This window comes from Triticum urartu, chromosome 2A, assembly GCF_056163025.1.
Source record: "Triticum urartu cultivar PI428250 chromosome 2A, HENAU_Tu73, whole genome shotgun sequence".
Lineage (NCBI taxonomy): Eukaryota > Viridiplantae > Streptophyta > Magnoliopsida > Poales > Poaceae > Triticum > Triticum urartu.
Window position 1 is genome coordinate 744,064,955 of NC_141874.1, and position 19,527 is coordinate 744,084,481.

Genomic DNA, 19,527 nt, shown 5'->3' on the forward strand with positions numbered 1-19,527 from the left:
CTAGTATGCCTCTACTTGACTAGCTCGTTAATCAAAGATGGTTATGTTTCCTAACCATAAACAAAGAGTTGTTATTTGATTAACAGGATTACATCATTAGGTGAATGATCTGATTGACATGACCCATTCCATTAGCTTAGCACCCGATCGTTTAGTATGTTTCTATTGCTTTCTTCATGACATATACATGTTCCTATGACTATGAGATTATGCAACTCCCGTTTGCCGGAGGAACACTTTGTGTGCTACCAAACGTCACAACGTAAATGGGTGATTATAAAGGTGCTCTACAGGTGTCTCCAAAGGTACATGTTGGGTTGGCGTATTTCGAGATTAGGATTTGTCACTCCGATTGTCGGAGAGGTATCTCTGGGCCCTCTCGGTAATACACATCACATAAGCCTTGCAAGCATTGCAACTAATGAGTTAGTTGTGAGATGATGTATTACGGAACGAGTAAAGAGACTTGCCGGTAACGAGATTGAACTAGGTATGGGATACCGACGATCGAATCTCGGGCAAGTAACATACCGATGACAAAGGGAACAACGTATGTTGTTATGCGGTCTGACCGATAAAAGATCTTCGTAGAATATGTAGGAGCCAATATGAGCATCCAGGTTCCGCTATTGGTTATTGACCGGAGACGTGTCTCGGTCATGTCTACATTGTTCTCGAACCCGTAGGTTCCGCACGCTTAAGGTTTCGATGACAGTTATATTATGAGTTTATGAGTTTTGATGTACCGAAGTTAGTTCGGAGTCCCGGATGTGATCACGGACATGACAAGGAGTCTCGAAATGGTCGAGACATAAAGATTGATATATTGGACGGCTATATTCGGACACCGGAAGTGTTGCGGGGAAGTTTTGGATAAAACCGGAGCACCGGGGGGGTTACCGAAACCCCCAGGGGGGTTAATGGGCCTCATGGGCCTAAAGTGGAGAAGAGGAGGGGCTGCCAGGGCAGGCTGCGCGCCCCCTCTCCCCCTAGTCCGAATTGGACAAGGAGGGAGGGGCGGCGCCCCCCCTTTTCCTTCTCTCCTTCCCCGTCTCCTACTTGGACAAGGAAAGGGAGGGGAGTCCTACTCCCGGTAGGAGTAGGACTCCTCCTGCGCGCCTCCTACTAGGGCCGGCCGCACCCCCCCCCCCTTGGATCCTTTATATACGGAGGCAAGGGGCACCCCTAGACACACAAGTTGATCCACGTGATCATATTCTTAGCCGTGTGCGGTGCCCCCTTCCACCATAGTCCTCGATAATATTGTAGCGGTGCTTAGGCGAAGCCCTGCGACAGTAGTACATCAAGATCGTCACCACGCCGTCGTGCTGATGGAACTCTTCCCCGACACTTTGCTGGATCGGAGTCCGGGGATCGTCATTGAGCTGAACGTGTGCTAGAACTCGGAGGTGCCGTAGTTTAGGTGCTTGATCGGTCGGGCCGTGAAGACGTACGACTACATCAACCAAGTTAACGCTTCCGTTGTCGATCTACAAGGGTATGTAGATCACGCTCTCCCCCTCTCGTTGCTATGCATCACCATGATCTTGCGTGTGCGTAGGAATTTTTTTGAAATTACTACGAAACCCAACAACCGGCGGCTAGGGTTTACACCTGATACAAATCAACATAGTCCAGAATGAGGGGAAAGGGTGGCTTTATAGCCATTACATGAGTGAAAAAGAAGAACAGAAAGTGAATAGAGCACATGGCTAGTCGGAAAAGCTACAGCGACCCATCGCAGCCGTTAGATCGATAATGAACGCATGGAGATCGTCCCAGCTGGCGAACCGGTACGCACGCAGGTGAGCCGTTAGATGGGTGATCAACAGACTGAAGCACTTCTAGCACGCTGGAACAAGGGATGATCAAGGTCTGGGCCTAACAATACCCCCCGGTTGAGCTTGTGCTTGCCCTCAAGCACGGAACGAAGGAAAAACCTTCTGGATGAAGGTCGAGTCCTCCAAACTAGCTTCTTCCACGGGCATATTCACCCACTTCACTAACCATCTTACCACAGGAATGCCGATGTTGCCCTGAGAACGAGGAATGAGTTTCCTTTCCAATATCGCTTCAGGTTCCACTTTAATGACACCATTAGGACCAACTAGTGGAAGGTGACGAGAAGGCACAATTGTTGGGCCAATATGCTTTTTCAATTGGCAGGCATGGAAGGTGTTATGCAGCATACAACCTTCTGGTAATAGTAGCTTGTATGCAGGATTACCAATTCTCTCCAAGACTCTAAAGGGGCCATAAAACTTGGAGTGGAGCTTGAGATGCCTGTGTAAACTCAGTTAAGTGTGCCTGTAAGGCTGCAGCTTGAGATACACCATGTCACCCACAGAGAATTCCCTTTCCTTTCTCTTCTTATCAGCATAATACTTCATCCTTTCTTGTGCTTTGAGAAGATTCTGTTTAATTATCTCCAATGCCACTTCCCTATTCTGGAGCAAGTTGTCACTATCTTCACAAATAGTATCTGGTAATGCTGATTCTGCCACCATTGGGGGAGGAAAACCATACAAAGCTTGAAATGGTGACATTTGCAAGGCAGTGTGGAATGAGGTGTTGTACCACCATTCAGCTAAAGCTAGCCAGCTATGCCACTTCCTTGGTTGCTGAAAACACATGCATCTCAAATAGTTTTCAAGACACTGGTTCACCCTTTTAGTCTGCCCATCAGATTGTGGATGATAGCTAGTGCTCATGTGCAATTTGACCTTCAGCGACTTGAACAACTACTACCACAAGTGACTAGTAAAAATTATGTCCCTGTCAGTCACTATTACCAGGGGCATTCCATGCAATTTGAAGATATTATCTGAGAAAGCTCTAGCCACTGTTTGCACTGTTATAGGGTGTTGCATAGCTATGAAATGAGAATATTTTGTAAACCTATCAACCACCACCAGAATCAAAATTTTGTGCTCAGAAGTTGGGCCCAAGCAAAATCTGGTACAGGCAAGGGTTCTAGGAGGCCAGGGTAAGGAGAATGCTCTACTTTGTTCAACTGGCAGACATGGCAAACCTTGACAAAAGCAATAACATCCTGTTTCATTCCCTGCCAATGAAATACTAATTTCACTCTGTGGTATGTAGCTCTTTCACCTGAATGCCCTCCCAATTCAGAATTGTGAAAGGTTTTGAGGATATCCTGTCTCAGAGTTGTAGCTGTACCCACTACCACTTTGTTGTGAAATCTCAGTATTCCATTTTTGTAGGAGTAAGCAGTAGTCCCAGGAGTAGCTACAGTACACTCAACAATCAACTCTTTCACTTTGTTGTCCTGACTATAGCTCTTTACCACTTCTTTTACCCAAGTTGGAGTAACAACACTAGCAGTGAGAGCAGATACCACATACTTCACTCTTGATAGTGCATCATTAACTTTGTTCTCCTTCCCTTTTTTATACTCAACAGTGAAATTGTATCCTAATAATTTTAATAGAAATTTGTGTTGAATTCCTTCAGTTATTTTCTGTTCCTGAATGTACTTCAAACTCTCTTGGTCAGTTCTGATTACCAGGGAAGTTGCCAAGAAGTAGTGCCTCCATTGTTTACTGCTTCAATTATGGCAAGGGCCTCTTTATCATATGTGGACATAGCAGCAGCCTTAGGACCAATACTCTTGCTGAAATAAGAAATGGGCCTCCCTTCCTGCATCAGCATAGCTCCCAGACCATAGCCACAAGCATCAGCTTCCAGTATAAAGGGCTTAGTGAAATCAGGTAGTCCTAGGACAGGGATATTAGTAAGTTTCTGTTTCAGAGCTAGGAAAGCCTCTGTTTGTTCACCCTTCCAAGAGAAAGCATCCTTTTTCAGGCAATCAAAGAGAGGTCGACAGATGATGCCATACCCCTGGATAAACCTCCTATAGTAGCCACTTAAACCCAAGAAACTCCTCAGTTCAGTGACAGTAGTGGGAGTTGGCCACTCCTGTATAGCTTTGATTTTTGAAGGGTCAGTAGACACTCCTTCTGAGTTGATTATGTGCCCCAAATATTCTACTTCCTGCTGCCCAAACGAACATTTCTCCACTATAGCATACAGCTTGTTAGCTTGCAGAATATCAAACACCTTTGCCAAATGAACTTTATGCTCTTCTAATGAGAAACTGAACACCAATATATCATCAAAGAACACAACAACAAATTTTAGGAGACCAAACAACAAGTTCATCAATGCCTGGAAAGAGGGAGGGCCATTAGTTAATCCAAAGGACATTACCAAGTACTCAAAAAAGCCCATATGTGTGGAAAATGTTGTTTTATGAATATCCTTCTCAGCCATTCTGATCTAGTGATACCCATTTCTCAGATCAATTTTGGAAAAATACTTGGCTCCTCTTAGTTGATCTAACAGATCCTCAATTACTGGTATTGGGTATTTATTTTTCATAGTGATTGCATTCAGTTTTCTGTAATCTGTGCAAAGTCTCCAGGACCCATCCTTTTTCTTGACCAACAATACAGGAGAAGAAAAGGGGCTGGTGCTAGGTCTGATTATTCCCTTCTTCAGCAGTTCCAATATGATTTTCTCCAAGATTTCCTTCTGATGATGAGGAACTCTATAGGGCCTCTGATTAACCACTTTAGCTCCATCAATAAGTGGAATTCTGTGATCACATGGTCTACTAGGGGGCAGTCCCTAAGGTTCCTGAAAAACTTTTTCATATTCTTTCAATAAAGGCAACAATTCTGAAGGAATTTCTCGTGCTGCAGCCACCACATCACACCCAGAAGAGGTAAACAGAAAAAAAAACCACAGACAGCTTGCTCCAACAGCTTATCTAGATGTTCAGTAATTTCAGTTATATCAACAAGTGGGATAGTTTCATCCACAAAAGATATAAACTGGCCACTCTTTGCAGATATCCTCATTTCCATTTTTATGAAGTCCATCTAAATGGGGCTTTACTTTCTTAACCAATCCACCCCTAAAATCATATCATATCCCTTTAATTTTGACACTCTGAAAGCATCAGAAAACTTGTGGCCCTGAATTTCATAGGGACAGTCCTTTACTGTAAATTCACTCCAGAGCACTCCTCCACTTGCAACCACCACTTTTATCTTGCGATTAGGAGTAGCTGAAACAGGAAGCTTAGCACCCATCTCAGGTGAAACAAATGTAGATGTGCTACCACTGTCTACTAAAGCAGTAGCAGTGGTGCTGCCCACTTTTACTGTCAAAATAAAAGTGTTCTTAGCAGCTCCAATACCCATGGCAGCATGCATTGACACCTGCAACATTGTTTCCTCGGGAAGGGGCACAGAGTTTTCCAAGTCAGGATCATCAAAAATTGTCACATAGATTGTTTCAGCATTGTCATTGCCCTGAGCCTGCAATGCTTGAATTTGTGCTCTCTGACTCATTTTACAGACTTGTCTATGACCAGGCACCCATAGTTCTCTACACTTGTAGCAGACCTGATTTTGCTTAGCTTGCTGAATAACAGTATTTCTATTAGGAACTGCAGTTGTGGGTGCTTGCTTTTGTTGCTCAAACAGGACATGTCTTCTTGGTTGAGGGACATAAGCTTTGGTTTGCACAACCATATTTGGGACTGGGACTTTTCCATTCTCCTAGCATACCATACTGCAGTTTGCATGTCCTTTGGCTTGAAACATTCCACGTGGCTCTTAATATAAGTGCTCAACCCTGACACAAAACTAGAGACATAATAATCATCTGGAATTGTAGGATTTTCTCTTCTCATAACATTCATTAGTTGTTCAAATTGTTCCACATAAGCAGTGACTGTAGTTGTTTGCTGAACTGCATGGAATGAGCTTACAATGTCACAAGCCGAATCCAGAGAGAACCTGTCAGACAGACATGAACAAAACTTATGCCATGGAACATTACTAGAGCTAGGCATATCCAGTTCCTCTCCACCACTGAATTGCAGGTCCCTTGAGGTATGAAATGGCCACTTCTGCCTATGCTAAATTGGTGTTCTAGCCGCAGCAAAATACTGCTCGAGGTTCTGAATCCAGGATTCAGGTTCTTGTCCCTCAAACTCAAAAATGTTAAGTTTTGCTGGCTTGACAGTGAGGGTGTTTCTTCTTCCATCCTGATAGTTCTGCCCTCTTCTATACGTGTCATCTACAACCTCATCTTCAGGTATCTCTTCCAGTTGCACAACATTGTTAGGCGCTACGTCTTTTGCCAGACCATAGTTTGGATGCCTATAAGGCGCCTTAGGTGTACCATCAAGATGCAGATCCTTGCCTGCATGATCCCTAAGTGTTGCAGTTCCAATCGGCAAAGTAGCCCCTTTTTCAGGCATAGCTACAGGAGGAGTAGGAACTGGTAGTTGTTTGGGTCTACCAGGAGCCACTTTCAGCGAATTCATCTAATCGACCCTCATTTGAACACTGACCTGCCCTTCTACACCATCCTCTCGAGCAGGTTCCGGATCTAACAGTAGATGCCTGAAGTTTTCTTGGATCTTGTCAAAGTTTTTCTGCATCGTTGCGAAATTCCTGTTAACTCTTGCTTGAAACTGCTGGAAGTCCTTGCGATCTTCGTCTTGATCGTGCTGCAACGCCTTGATGTCCAACTCGAGAGACTCGAGCTGCAACTCCCCTGTGGAACCCGAATCAGCAGGGCCTGTCATGTTAAAGCCGTTAGTGATCACCACCATAGAGGGTTGGGAGGGTGGGATGAACTTGTCACCGCCAACACCGCCGCCTGCGCCCGCCTCCGATGGTACACGGCCAGATCCAGGAGCTGGGATTTTACCACCAGAGAAATACTCTCAGGCAACAAGGCTGTCCTCTGACTGCACCCGAACACTGCCACTCCGGCCGCCGCCTGCTGCCTCCGCCGCTCGATCGAGGCTCGAAGAGGGATTTTACAACCAGAGCAAACCTCTACGCCGCCCCAATCATCCACCGCCGCTGAGGAAAAACTTGGCTCTAATACCAATTGTCAGGCTCAGAGCTTTGAATTACTGAAATTAAGTCACACCGCAAGGAACCATGGAAGAAATGGAGACGAAAAACTAGGGTTCTTGCTTAAGAAATGGGGAAAGTAGGTTCAGCACACCACCGGTGGCTAGGGTTTACACCCGATACAAATCAACATAGTCCAGAATGAGGGGAAAGGGTGGCTTTATAGCCATTACACGAGTGAAAAAGAAGAACAGAAAGTGAACATAGCACATGGCTTGTCGGAAAAGCTACAGCGACCCATCGCAGCCGTTAGATCGACAATGAACGCATGGAGATCGTCCCAGCTAGTGAACCGGTACGCACGCAGGTGAGCCATTAGATGGGCGATCGATGGACTGAAGCACTTCTGGCACGCTGGAACAGGGGATGATCAAGGTCTGGGCCTGACAAGATGCTGCCTGTGCAGGGGGTCGCACACCACCATCTCCTTGAAGACGGATCCGAGCCTCCCACCGGCGTGACGGGGTCTGTCGAGGAGGACACGGACGTCCCGCACATACCAGTCCCTGGCAGGGGCGGGGAGGAACTCGAAGTCGAAGTCTGCGGCGTTGGCGCCGGCGCGGAGGGGTGAGGCGGAACGTCTGGGTGGAAGCCTTTGTAGTCGATGAAGCCGAGAAGGGGCGGAGGGTGGAGCTTGCGGAAGCGCCGGAGGAAGGTGCGGTCGGCGACGAGGCGGCGGAAGGAGACGCATGAGGCGGAGGCACGGATGAGGTCCTCAGGGGTGGGAAGGCGGAGGAAGATGTCCGCCAGGAGCTCGTTGGGGATCGCCGTCAAGGCCATTTTTCAGGTGTCAGTGCTGGCGGCGGCGGTGGCGGCGTGTGTGTGCGCGCTGCTTTGTGGGTTAGCAGGAGGCTGTGTGTCCTGCTGCGCGAGTGAGCCGACGATATGAATATGGGTTGTAGAAAATAATTTGTCCCACGTAAATGGACACGTTCTGCGTGTGGGCTAAAAATGTGTTGGAGTGCAATGGAGCTAGAATTTCGTTGAGATGGTAGATGGACCGGTCTGGCGCGTGGTAGCCAATAGCAATATGTACACCCCATCGTGTAAAAACTCAAAAAAATGTAAAAAAATGTACACCCGTAATGTTTGATAATACACCTCATCGGTAGAATTATGGCCGCAATATAATAAAAAAATGTACACCCCATAATGTTTGATAATACACCTCATCAGTACAATTATGGTCACAATACAGTTTGGGCAATTGCGCAATCATTTAACACAAAGACTATCAACTTAGCTGCACTACTCAACCAAAAGCAAGATAAAAGAGCTGCCGGTGAGCCATGATTGTTTACCAATGCATTCCATGACACACGTGGCATACACGAATGTGTAGAAGTGCAATTTGAGTGATGATAGTTACAAGCCAAAGGACAACATCTACACAAATATGATGAAACTAAGGGTGGAATCAATATCAACTAAGATAATAAATTTATTTAAATCTACATGCCAATTGCAACTTCCATAAAAAATATCAAACCGTTTGTCATGGATTATGTTTCAGTTCTAGGCCACAACACCACTTCATCTATCTTTCCTGCAACCATATTTTGTTCACCAACAACTCTATTAGAGGCTGAATAAGCTGGAACAGAAAAAATTCACTAAACTATCAGTAGGGCTTCTTATTGGATCAAGTAGAATGAGAAATTTCACCTGAAACATGTACTGGGCAGCATGTGTAGACCGCAAGACAATCCCTCAGAAATTCTTCTATAAAGTGTGTATTGGCATGGGGAAGATCCAATCAATGTGTCTGCCTACGAAGAACCTGCAATGCCAATACCATTGAATACCCTCAACCAGTTTATTTACTAAAGGAAATAATAAATCAAGAGCTCGCTGCAGATCAGCAAAAACGACATCAGAGTGGAAGAAAGGGCACATTATTTGCTCGTTCTAGGGAAAACCAATTCATAGAGAAAAGAATAGATGGGAATTTTTATGCAGATTCCTTTGACAAAACAAAGAGACAAGCACCATACGACAACTTCATAAAACAAATAATATATGGAGATTATGTTCAGCTTTCTTTGAGAAAAGAAAAGGGAGAGGATCTTTTTGTACTTAGTGGAAATCATAGAAGTTTGAATGCAATGTAGTTGATCATTTTATCAAGAGGTCGCTTCACTGTCAAAACCCTCTCCTATGTGCAAGAATTGTATAACCTAGTCAAGAATTGTATTTTCACTTGAAACAAAGAGAGTTGCGGAATTTCCATAGGGCCAACAAAACTGAGTTGGATAGCATATATTATGAACATAATGTTATTTGGACTAATCCACCAACCGCTCATAGATTGAAAGCCATGGCCCGTCTGAATGGTAGAGAAGAGCCCCCAAATCTGTCACACAATAAAAAAAAAGGTGTTGTACGAACTTTGTATCAATAATGAAGATGCATGCTAAATCATCCACATGTTTAGGTTTAGCTAGATTATCACGGGTTAAGAGTTTGTTATTAGCAAGAAGCCACATCTAAGTTTTAAATTGGGAGGGACAGAGGGTTAAAATAAATAATAATATTTCTTTTTGAACATCATAAACTTTATTCCTCAAACAATTGACATATCGTTTACAATGTGGGGAAGAATAAAGTCAATGATAGTAGAGTCCCAGGTTTCAGACGAACTAGAAATAAAAGAAAATTTGGCTAAGCTATCAGCAACTACATTAGCTTCTCTGCAACAATAACTGCAGTCAATATTGGCAAAATCCATAGTGAGTTGAATACATTCTGATATTGCTGCCACATCAGGACCCATATAATCATTTGCTCATGTAACAACCTCCACCGCAACTATGCTATTTGATTTGATGTATACCTTATTGCATCCAATTCTCCCAGCTGGGTATAGGCCATTCTGAATAGCACTCAGCTCTGCTGATTCCGCACTGCGAACATGGGGCAGAACCCAAGTTGCTGCCGAAATAAATTTACCTTTACGGTCTCTCGCCACCGCTCCACTGGAGCCAGAGAGTGTTTCCTCAGTCCCGCAAGATAGTTCATAGTGCTTCGAAATTTCCTCTGGACCCCTCAAGGGACACAACAACATCGTCCGCAAACAGAAGGTGAGTAACAGTGGGGCCAGTGCTCCCAAAGGAAACCCCTTTTATATCCTTGGTCCTCTGAGCACTCCTAAGTAGAGCTGAAAACCCTTCCACACCGAACAAAAAAAGATAAGGAGACAAAGGATCCCCCTAATGCAACCCTCTGGATGAAAAAAAAACTATGGAAGAGGCCATCATTCATCTTAACTGAGAACCTCGCCGAAGTGACACACCTCATAACCATCTCTGTCCAGTGACCAGAGAAACCAAACCTTGCCATCATCTGCTCCAGAAAGACCCACTCAACTCTATTGTATGCCTTCATCATGTCAAGCTTTACCGCGCACAATGGTTTCTTCCTCTTTCTTATTCTAATACCATGGACACGTCAAAACATTTTTGTTTGATCAATTTGATCGTTCCCACGAACGATTCATTCTTGCCTCGGTAGAAAAAAAAAAGGAACGATTCATTTGATCCGGAAGCTATCCAGATTGAACTTCAGCGTTATATATCGGTCCTTGATAAAATTATAAATAATTAACGGACGCAGCACTGACGCTTCATCATGATTTACTCAGTAATGCTTTAGAAGTCCTTACAAGAGAAAAATGTTCTGCAATATTGATCCTAGCAAACACGCTGAGATGACATTGTCGAAGACGAAATTCTCAAAGAAAAAAAAACTGAAGAGGACGAGTATATACACGTGAGGTACGTATCAGTCCGACGTGCGCACGCCCCCACTCCAAAATCAGAAACCAATCTGCGGCGGGTCTCCGATCCGATCGCATGGAGGACGTCTCTCGCGTTGCCCCGCGGAGGAGGAGGCACAAGAAGAAAGCAAGGGCGGCCCCCGCCGCGGCCACGCTCCCGGACGACGCCCTCCTCGAGATCCTGGCGCGCGTGGCGGACGACGTCGCCGCGCTCTTCCGCTGCGCCGTGTCGTGCAAGCGGTGGCGAGCCCTTGTGGCCGACCCCTCGTTCCTCCGCCGCCTCTGGCCGGAGGGTGCACGCGACCCGGGCGCTCTCATTGGCTTCTTTCATGACCCGTTGGTATACGGATCGACGGCCTTCGTCCCGGTGCCGCGATCGCCGCTCGGCCCTAGGCGCCGCCCGCTTGGCTCCTTCTTTCCCAACGCAGATGGTTTATTCAGCGAGGCGGTTCCACTCGCCTCGCGCTCCGGCCTCCTTCTCGTCCGCCTCCGCTCACGCCGCCACCACCGGACTGAACGGGGACTCGTCCGTCTGGCCGTGTGCAACCCGCTCGCCGGCACGTGGGACGAACTACCTCCGCTGCACGGTGCATCCTCTATGTTATGCGAGGACAAGTGCGCCATTGTAACCGACGCAGACCACCCTCGCAAGGGACGACGACCGCAAAAACCATCGCCAAGCTGCTACACAACATTGCTGTTCAAAGTGATCATCATCATGGCCGGGTATGATTGACGACCATACAATATGTACACTTTCTCGTCCGCGGAGTCGAGGTGGAGCGCAGCTAGAAGGTGCTTTGAACATCTAGACTATGATTTCGTCCAGTATGGCAATCCCGTCGTGTCTCCGGGCAAGGCACGCTAGCTCATCCAGGACGACTCGGCCAACATTTTCACCCTTGAATTCTGCATTGAGACTGGCCATGTCTCCATAACACAGTTTCCGATCCCACGGCGCTTCTTTGAAACCAGCTCCAACCATGCACCGATACTTAGCGTCGGAATTGATGGCAACTTATCATTGATTTGCCTGCATAAAAATTTGGGTGTGTCTAGGGCACATCTAGATGTGCTCTAGTTATTACACATCTAAGTGAGTGAATCAAGCATAAAGAGAAAAAGAAAAAAGAGAAAGAAAATATTCACACGAATCTCAATGTAAGATCAATGACATATGACTTAGATGTGCAATACTTATGGCACATCTAGATGTGCTTTAGCAAAACTGTAAAAATTTCCTCCGGCTACACATCTTTACTACACGCCAGGGTGAAGAAGGGTGTGGCAATAGCCTTGCTGACGTGCTACATACGAAGGTCTTCGAGCTCAAACACAAACCGCCGCAGACCACCAAACCGCTCTCCATGTATGTGGGCGGGAAGGGCGCGACACTGCTTGTCACAGACCGACGAGGGTCCATGTGCAGTGTCAATCTCGAAACAGGAAGAATTGATGAGGTCACGGGCATGTCGGGCAACTATGAATTACAGACCGTCGTGCCTTTCGAGATCAATTGGCCAGCCTTCTTCATGTCTTGCTTGGACGCCCATTGAAAGACATACTCCGGACTCCTATATTGTTTAGTGAGTGTTTAATTTTGATATTACGCTGCTAAAGTTGAGTTTGCAAGCTACTACTACAATTCCTCTTCCTATTCCTTTATTCACATTTTTCGTCTCGGAAAAGTTGTGGCTACACCCAAGTTAATGCACCCATAATAAACAGTAAATCTTTATCTAATAATAAAGGACGAAAGCTTTCTAGTTCTCTATCTGTCACCTTTTTATATCCGTTAGATTTGTATTAATCAAATAGATTGATGGGTAAGATTTAAAGGTAGATTTACATAATGCAGACAAGCAAGAAGAAAAATATCAAGCGTCTGAGCCTGGACTCTGCTCCAATCGCCATATACACGTACATGGTTTGGACTCTACTGCAATTGCCATATGTTGCGGGGCTGCACATACACGATTTGGTTGCGAGAGTTCTCCTTGTACTCAAGCTCAAACACAAACCGCCGCAGACCACCAAACCACTCTCCATGTATGTGGGCAGGAAGGGCGCGACACTGCTTGTCACAGACCGACGAGGGTCCATGTGCAGTGTCAATCTTGAAACAGGAAGAATTGATGCAGGGGGATTCTACTGTCCGGGCACCCTGGGCACGTGCCCGGGCTCGAGCGCGGCCAATTTTCCAAGCGCCAGAGTCACAATCTGTAAATACGTACAATATATGCTAAAAAATACATCTGGTTCACAAATTGGGCTACTTTGGACGTTATTTTTGCCTCTTGGGCTTACCCACGTCAAAGGCCTATCCATTAATTTCCCTACACGGGCCATGATAATAGGTAATCAGATGGTGCCATCGATCAGTGGCCTCATCGCTCGCCTCCCCTGGGCGGCTACCTCGCACGCCTATTCGTCTGCGCGCCACGCCGCACGACGTGCCCTAGCAACTCTGGCGGTTGAAGGCGGCGACCGGCGAGATGGACTGACGGAGCACTGGCGGTCAGCAAGAACGCAAGAGATGATGCATGCCTGGGCCTAATCAGGCTAAGCGCGAAAGTCAAAGCGGCATCCCCTTGTGTAAATTCCACTTCGGCTCCGGCGGATGGTGCTTGTATTCGTCATGATCGGCACTTCAATTCAATGAAAATTCTATAATCTGGTAATGTGTTGTATCTTGTAGATTCTCTTTTTTTTGCACTTCAATTCAATGGAAATTTAATTATTTGATAATGAGTTGTATCTTGTAGATTCTCATCTGTGCACAAGGATGAACATCGGAGATTGGAATTTTATTTGGTAAATTGTATCTCATGTTTTAATTTATTGATACGATGTATGAAATATTAGTGTGCATATTACACATGATGTTTACCTAAATATATGATACTTCTGGTGTTGATAGACCAAAGTAAATTTTAGTTTGCGTCGTGCCCAGGCTTCGACAATTTGCTAGCTCCGCCACTGAATTGATGAGGTCACGGGCATGTCGGGCAACTATGAATTACAGACCGTCGTGCCTTTCGAGATTGATTGGCCAGCCTTCTTCATGTCTTGCTTGGACGCCCATTGAAGGCATACCCGGACCCCTATACTGTTTAATTAGTGTATAATTTTGATATTATGCTGCTTAAAGTTGAGTTTGTAAGAGCATTTCCAATAGATGATGTAAAATAGCAGCCCAAAAACTGCTTGATTTAAATTATGCATCACAAAAAACGCGATTTTTCCATCATGGAAAGTGTCCAACTACAACAGGTGATGTATTTTTACATCACTGAAACTTCTTCTTCGTTGATCTCCGCATCGTCGGCTCCTCCTCCACGACCGACGATGGGAAGGGTGCGGCGGCGGCGACGGGAAGGAAGCGACAACAGCAACGGGAAGGGTGTGGCTGCTACGCGCCTGCGTGGTGGAGGACCTGGAAGTTGGTGGTTACACTCGCGCGCGCTGCATGCATTTTACACCACCGCCCCAAGTGATGTATATTTACATAACGAGAGGCAAAATATACATCATGATGTAAAAAAATTCCCCTTTTTTACATCATGGGCTGCTGTTGGAGAGACTTTGTCCCTGGTGATGTAAAAAATCAGTTTTTTTATTAGTTTATAGGGCACCTATTGGAGATGCTCTAAGCTACTAATATATTCCTATTTGTATCCCTTTATTCGTATTTTCCATCTAGGAGAAGTTGTGGCTACACCCAAGTTAGTGCACCCATAATAAACAGTAAATTGTAACAAATGGCCAAAAAGGTCAAAATAGTATGAAACTTCATAGATTATGAACGAATGTTTCAAGTGCTTGCAAAGTTTAGTGGCCAATAACATCAAACAAAATACAAGTCTGCTCAAACAATACACATAATTTAGAGCACAATTTTTGTTTCTTTTTTCTGTACAAAGCTCCTCGGATGTCATTTGGACACCAAATTTGCAAGCATCTAGAATATTTGGTCATAATTGAAGGCACAAAGTTTTCAGATTAGTTTGATCTTCAAGCACCTAGAATATTTTTAGAGACTTATTTATTTATTTATTTTCAAGCTTATATATATTTTATTAGAATTAGTTATTTTTAGCAACTATTTACGCCTTTTTTGATAAAGTTACCACAGCAACGCGCGAGGTATCAGCTAGTTAAATAAAAACTCCTTACCTCAAGATCTCCGCTCGCTGAGTCATATAGGGGAAGCTCCTATTTGCCGCTGACTGTTGGACAAACACACATGCGTCCCAATTGGGAGAATGGATTTTCTACCATGCACGGGAGCATGCTGACACATGCACTGTGGTTTGGTACTATACACAGTGCAATCAATTCGGCTTCTCTCTGTTTCTACTTATCCACTCCATTCTTTTTCAGTTGATTTTCATGTTTGTATATCTTTGATTCAAACGTACGTTTTCCGATCTCTTTGTATATTTGTGTTCCTAGGGATGAGAGCTATGAAACGAGACCAATGTCGAATATATTATAATAAAATTTGAATTTTCAAACATGATTTAACTTAATGAAACAACCAAAAATCATAGACATTTGCCTAGCAGATTGTACATAATGTATTGAAATACCTAGAGATTTCAAATTGATGCACAAGCAACTTGGTAGCACTTGGTAAATTTGTTTCAAACATAATATTACGAGTTTATATTTAACATGTGTTCTTATCAAGTTATAGTAGGTTTCTTCGTGTTCTAGACTACATCACTTTGTTACATAGATTTTTACACAAATATTCAAAACGTTTATAAACTAGACTATTTGAAAAGTTGGAAATATAAAATGGATGCAAACTTGGAAACCATATGAAAAGACGTGGGTGGGTACTGGGTAATTAATCTCTGCCACAAAGCTAGCTATTGGAAAAGTTGTCAGCATTGATGAAGGAAGTGAGGATGCATTTGCATGTAACCAAATCTCCAACTAGATGAACGGTTGTATCATGTACGGGATATCCCATGCATGGTAGATATGCTTTTCTCTCCCAATTGGCCCTCCCGCTGGCGCATGAGCGAAGCGGATGTGTATGAAGGAGCAATAGGGCACTGTAGAAAATATAGTTCACAGAAAAAATGTTGTGCCCTATCGATAAAAAAGATACCTCCGGCTATGGATTGTCCTGCAATGATAATGAAAACTAATGTGACTGCTCCTCCGTCCCATAATAAGTATCACTGACTTAGTATAATTTTTACTTTTATTTTGAGACGGATGGAGTACATAGCAGCGTGAGTTATAAGAACCAAACACAGCGTAGATCAAAACTTTTCCTTTTTCTTTTTCTTTTTCTTTTTTCCTTTGTTTATTTTTTTTATTTTTTGTGTTTATGAAATTTTGTACCGATTTCCAAAAAAATGTTATGGGTACTGAAATTGTTAACGAATTCAAAAATTGTAAGTATTTCCAAATTTGATTTGCAAATTAAATAATGTTCATTTTTTTCTTTCTGTGGTTTACAAAAATTTCCAAAAACTTCATAAATTCTTTTGTTTTTTCCAAAAAAATGTTCAGGATTTCAAAAGTTATACATGTTTTTAAAAAAAAAAATCATATTTTCTCAAGAAAATGAATGTTTCAAGAAACGCGAACAATTTTCAAATTTTCTGGAAATCACTTCTCCTCCCCAATTAAGAAATGGAGATCTTTCACGTCAGGAAAAAGAAGAAATGGAGATTTTCATCGAATCATGCACGACCTTAGGCCCCGTTTGATAGCAAAATATTAGAAAATCCAAAGTATTTGAAAACTACAGTATTTTAACCTATAGGCACAAGATACCACAGTTTTGACATACAGAAGATTTCTGAAGTATTGAGAATACTGCAAACATGTTTGGTACAAACACGCAACCAAAAATTAGCAACTATTCGCAGTTACGAACACGCATGTACGTACCAAACTCCCTAGTCATTGCATACTTGGACAACCAATTGAACATTCGCATGCATAAACTTGAACGGCACAAAGCTAGCTTACCAAAAGCGGAAGCAGTTGAACTACCAAGAACAAAGCTGCCGGCTGCATGTGGGCTGGAACACTCGGCCATCTTCAGCGTCGCCGCCAATGGTCACCACAGTCCACGGGAACATCCATGGCGGTGCCGACGGTGCACCACGCAGCGAAGCTGAACTGAGTGGATCGAGTTGTGCCACTTGGGAACGAGGAAGCAAACATGCTCGTTTTCTCACCGTGCTCAGTTTAAAAAAAAGAGGTCTGAGGTTGTTTTTATTATGCAGAGAAAATATTGTGATTTGGCAAATACTCTAGTATTAAAACCACAGTTTTTAGACCCAACCATCAAACGGGGCCTTAATTGTGAGTTTTATTGGAAACTAATCAAGCGTGATGTTTTATTTTTTGCGGGGAATCAAGGGTGATGTTGTAGCGGTAATTGGACCGGCACACACGGGCCGGGGCGCAGGGGGTTGCATTTTAGGTTTTCAAAATCGAGAGAGGTTCAAAACCGCCGCCACAGCAGCACACGCCCCTGATCCAGCATCTCGGGAAGAAGGACCAGATCTGCTGCCAAGATGAGCAAGCGAATCCGGCATCTCGATCAATCCTGCGGCGGCGGCCGTAATCCGCCGTCAAGCCGATGCGCTCGTCGTCCCTCTCCCTCGCGACACGAAGAGGAATGGTCAGTTCGATTACCCCGTCGTCTTCTTCTATCCCACCCAGCTAACGTCTCCTTTCTCGTTGTTTAATTTCTAATGGTGGCGGTCGATCGAGCAGGAGAGACTGGGCCAACCTGCCGCGCGAGCTCGTCGAGGACATCGCCGGTCGTCTGCTCCGCTACGACGTGGCCGAGTACATCCGCCTCCGCGCCGCGTGCACGGAGTGGAGGAAGTGCACCGCAGACCCGCGCGAGCGCGCCCTGGACCGCCGCTTCCGGCCCCGCCGCTGGATCATGCTGTCCAACCGCACCGACGGCGACGGCCGCCGGTTCCTCAACCTCGGCACCGGCTCCTGCGTCCGCGTCGACCTGCCGGAGCTCTCCCGCCACCACCTCGAGGCCAGCGCCGAGGGCCTGCTGCTGCTGCGCGACAAGGCCACCCACGCCGTGCGCCTGCTCAACCCGCTCACCAGGGCCCTCACCTACCTCCCGCCCATCACCGGCGGCGCCCGCATTGTCTGGACGGAGCCGTTCGAGTCCGCGTACCGCGTCGTGTACGCCGGCATCTCCGACGAGACCTCCCCGGCGTCGGTCGTGCTCGTGATGAGAGACCATGCGGTCCGTTCATGTTCCGTCGCCTACGCCGCCAAGCCCAGCGACGGGCGATGGGCGATCATTGACGACTGGGCCAGGAGATCCCGGCACTATTTGGTGTTCGCGCAGGGACGGCGCATGCCGCGCGGCCACTGGTACTCCTCGGTGGCGACGCTGCAACGGCGCGTCTACGTGTGCACGCCGGAGGGGAACATACTCAAGGTGATGCTTCGTCCCAAGCCCCGGCTGGTGCCCGTGGTGGTCAACCAGCCCGTGAACCAGTGCAACAACGTCGTCTCCTACCTGGTCCCTCCTCCCGACGACGAGGGCGACGACGTCATGGTGCGCTACTACAGGAATCTCGGGCACCTCGGGGCCGACGAGGAGAGGAAGATGAAGCGCAGGAGGGACGTGATCAAGGTTCCGACTCGGTGGTTGCCGAGGCGCTACGACTGGCAGCTCATCCTGGTGTTCGAGCTGGACGAGCAGGCCGCTGGGAACACGCAGCTCGTCCCGGTGGGCGACGTCGGCCGCGACCGCGCCGTGTTCGTCGGGGAGGTGGCGTGCTTCTCCGTCTCCGCCAGCACGTTCCCGTGCGTTGCGGGGAACGCCGTGTACCCGGGGGCGGCCGGCGTCTGCTGTCCTCTGGTCGGCGTGCGCTACTTGGCAGACAAGACCATGGATCCGCCGTTCCAGTTCACCACGGACAACCAGACCCTGCCTCAGGCGTTGATCGAAGGCAGCCCACTGAAAGGCAGACCGGAGCTGAACCTAGTGCCCGTTGCCCGCCCCTGTACCCTCCAAGAGTACCTCAGCTGTTGCTCGGGCCTCAAGGGTGGCTTCAAAGACTAATTTGCATCCACAAAGATCATAGAAAAAAATTGCATCCACAATTCCACATCGAACGATTTGAGCAGAGGAAATGGAAAAGATGTGTCGTGCAGTGCTGCAGCAGGGATGGTTCTCACGCATCAAGACGGGAGGGTGATATTTGAAGTATATCATTTTCTAGAGCATATCTATCAGACTCCGTATATCATCGGTCCGCAAAACTCATTTAAAGTTTACGGAAGAACGCTTTTGCGGACCGGAACGGTCGCCGGCAGAGCAGGGTCTGCTCAGCCGGCGCCTGCTCCGGCCCGCAATTCAGATGGGTTTTTATCAAATTTTACACATGTGCCACATATTCAGAATTACAATACAATATGAGATAAAATGTTAATATTATAATACAACAATCATCCAAATTACAATAATTATTTAAATCACTGAAGCAAACTAAATAATTCAGTACAGAACTTGTCTCGAATACAAATCACACATGAAGTAAATGAAATGAATGCAAAAATGGAATGCGTTACTGCCCAGCCCTTTGCCAATGGTGCTCAATGAGATCCTCCTGAAGCTGAAAGTAGGTATTTGCATTTTTAATCTCCCGGTAGATCTGAAGAAATTCTCTAATGCGGTTAGGGTCTCTAGCTGGTTCGACACGGCTACTCAAATTGTCGTAGAAGAACTCCAAGTTCATGCCTCTCTCATCTTCGAGAATCATATTGTGAAGA

General features: G+C 45.8%; 1 protein-coding gene and 1 pseudogene across 1 annotated transcript; one reads left to right on the top strand and one right to left on the bottom strand.

Annotated features, from left to right (window-relative positions):
- Positions 1-2,297: 2,297 nt before the first annotated feature.
- On the bottom strand, positions 2,298-7,742 carry LOC147987569 (uncharacterized; annotated as a pseudogene).
- Positions 7,743-10,813: 3,071 nt separating this feature from the next.
- Positions 10,814-18,817, top strand: LOC147987570 (uncharacterized). Its single transcript, XM_087542433.1, has 2 exons — positions 10,814-11,352; positions 17,491-18,817. Exons 1-2 carry the CDS (start codon positions 10,814-10,816, stop codon positions 18,815-18,817), a joined length of 1,866 nt encoding a protein of 621 aa, XP_087398559.1.
- The last annotated feature ends 710 nt before the right edge of the window (positions 18,818-19,527 follow it).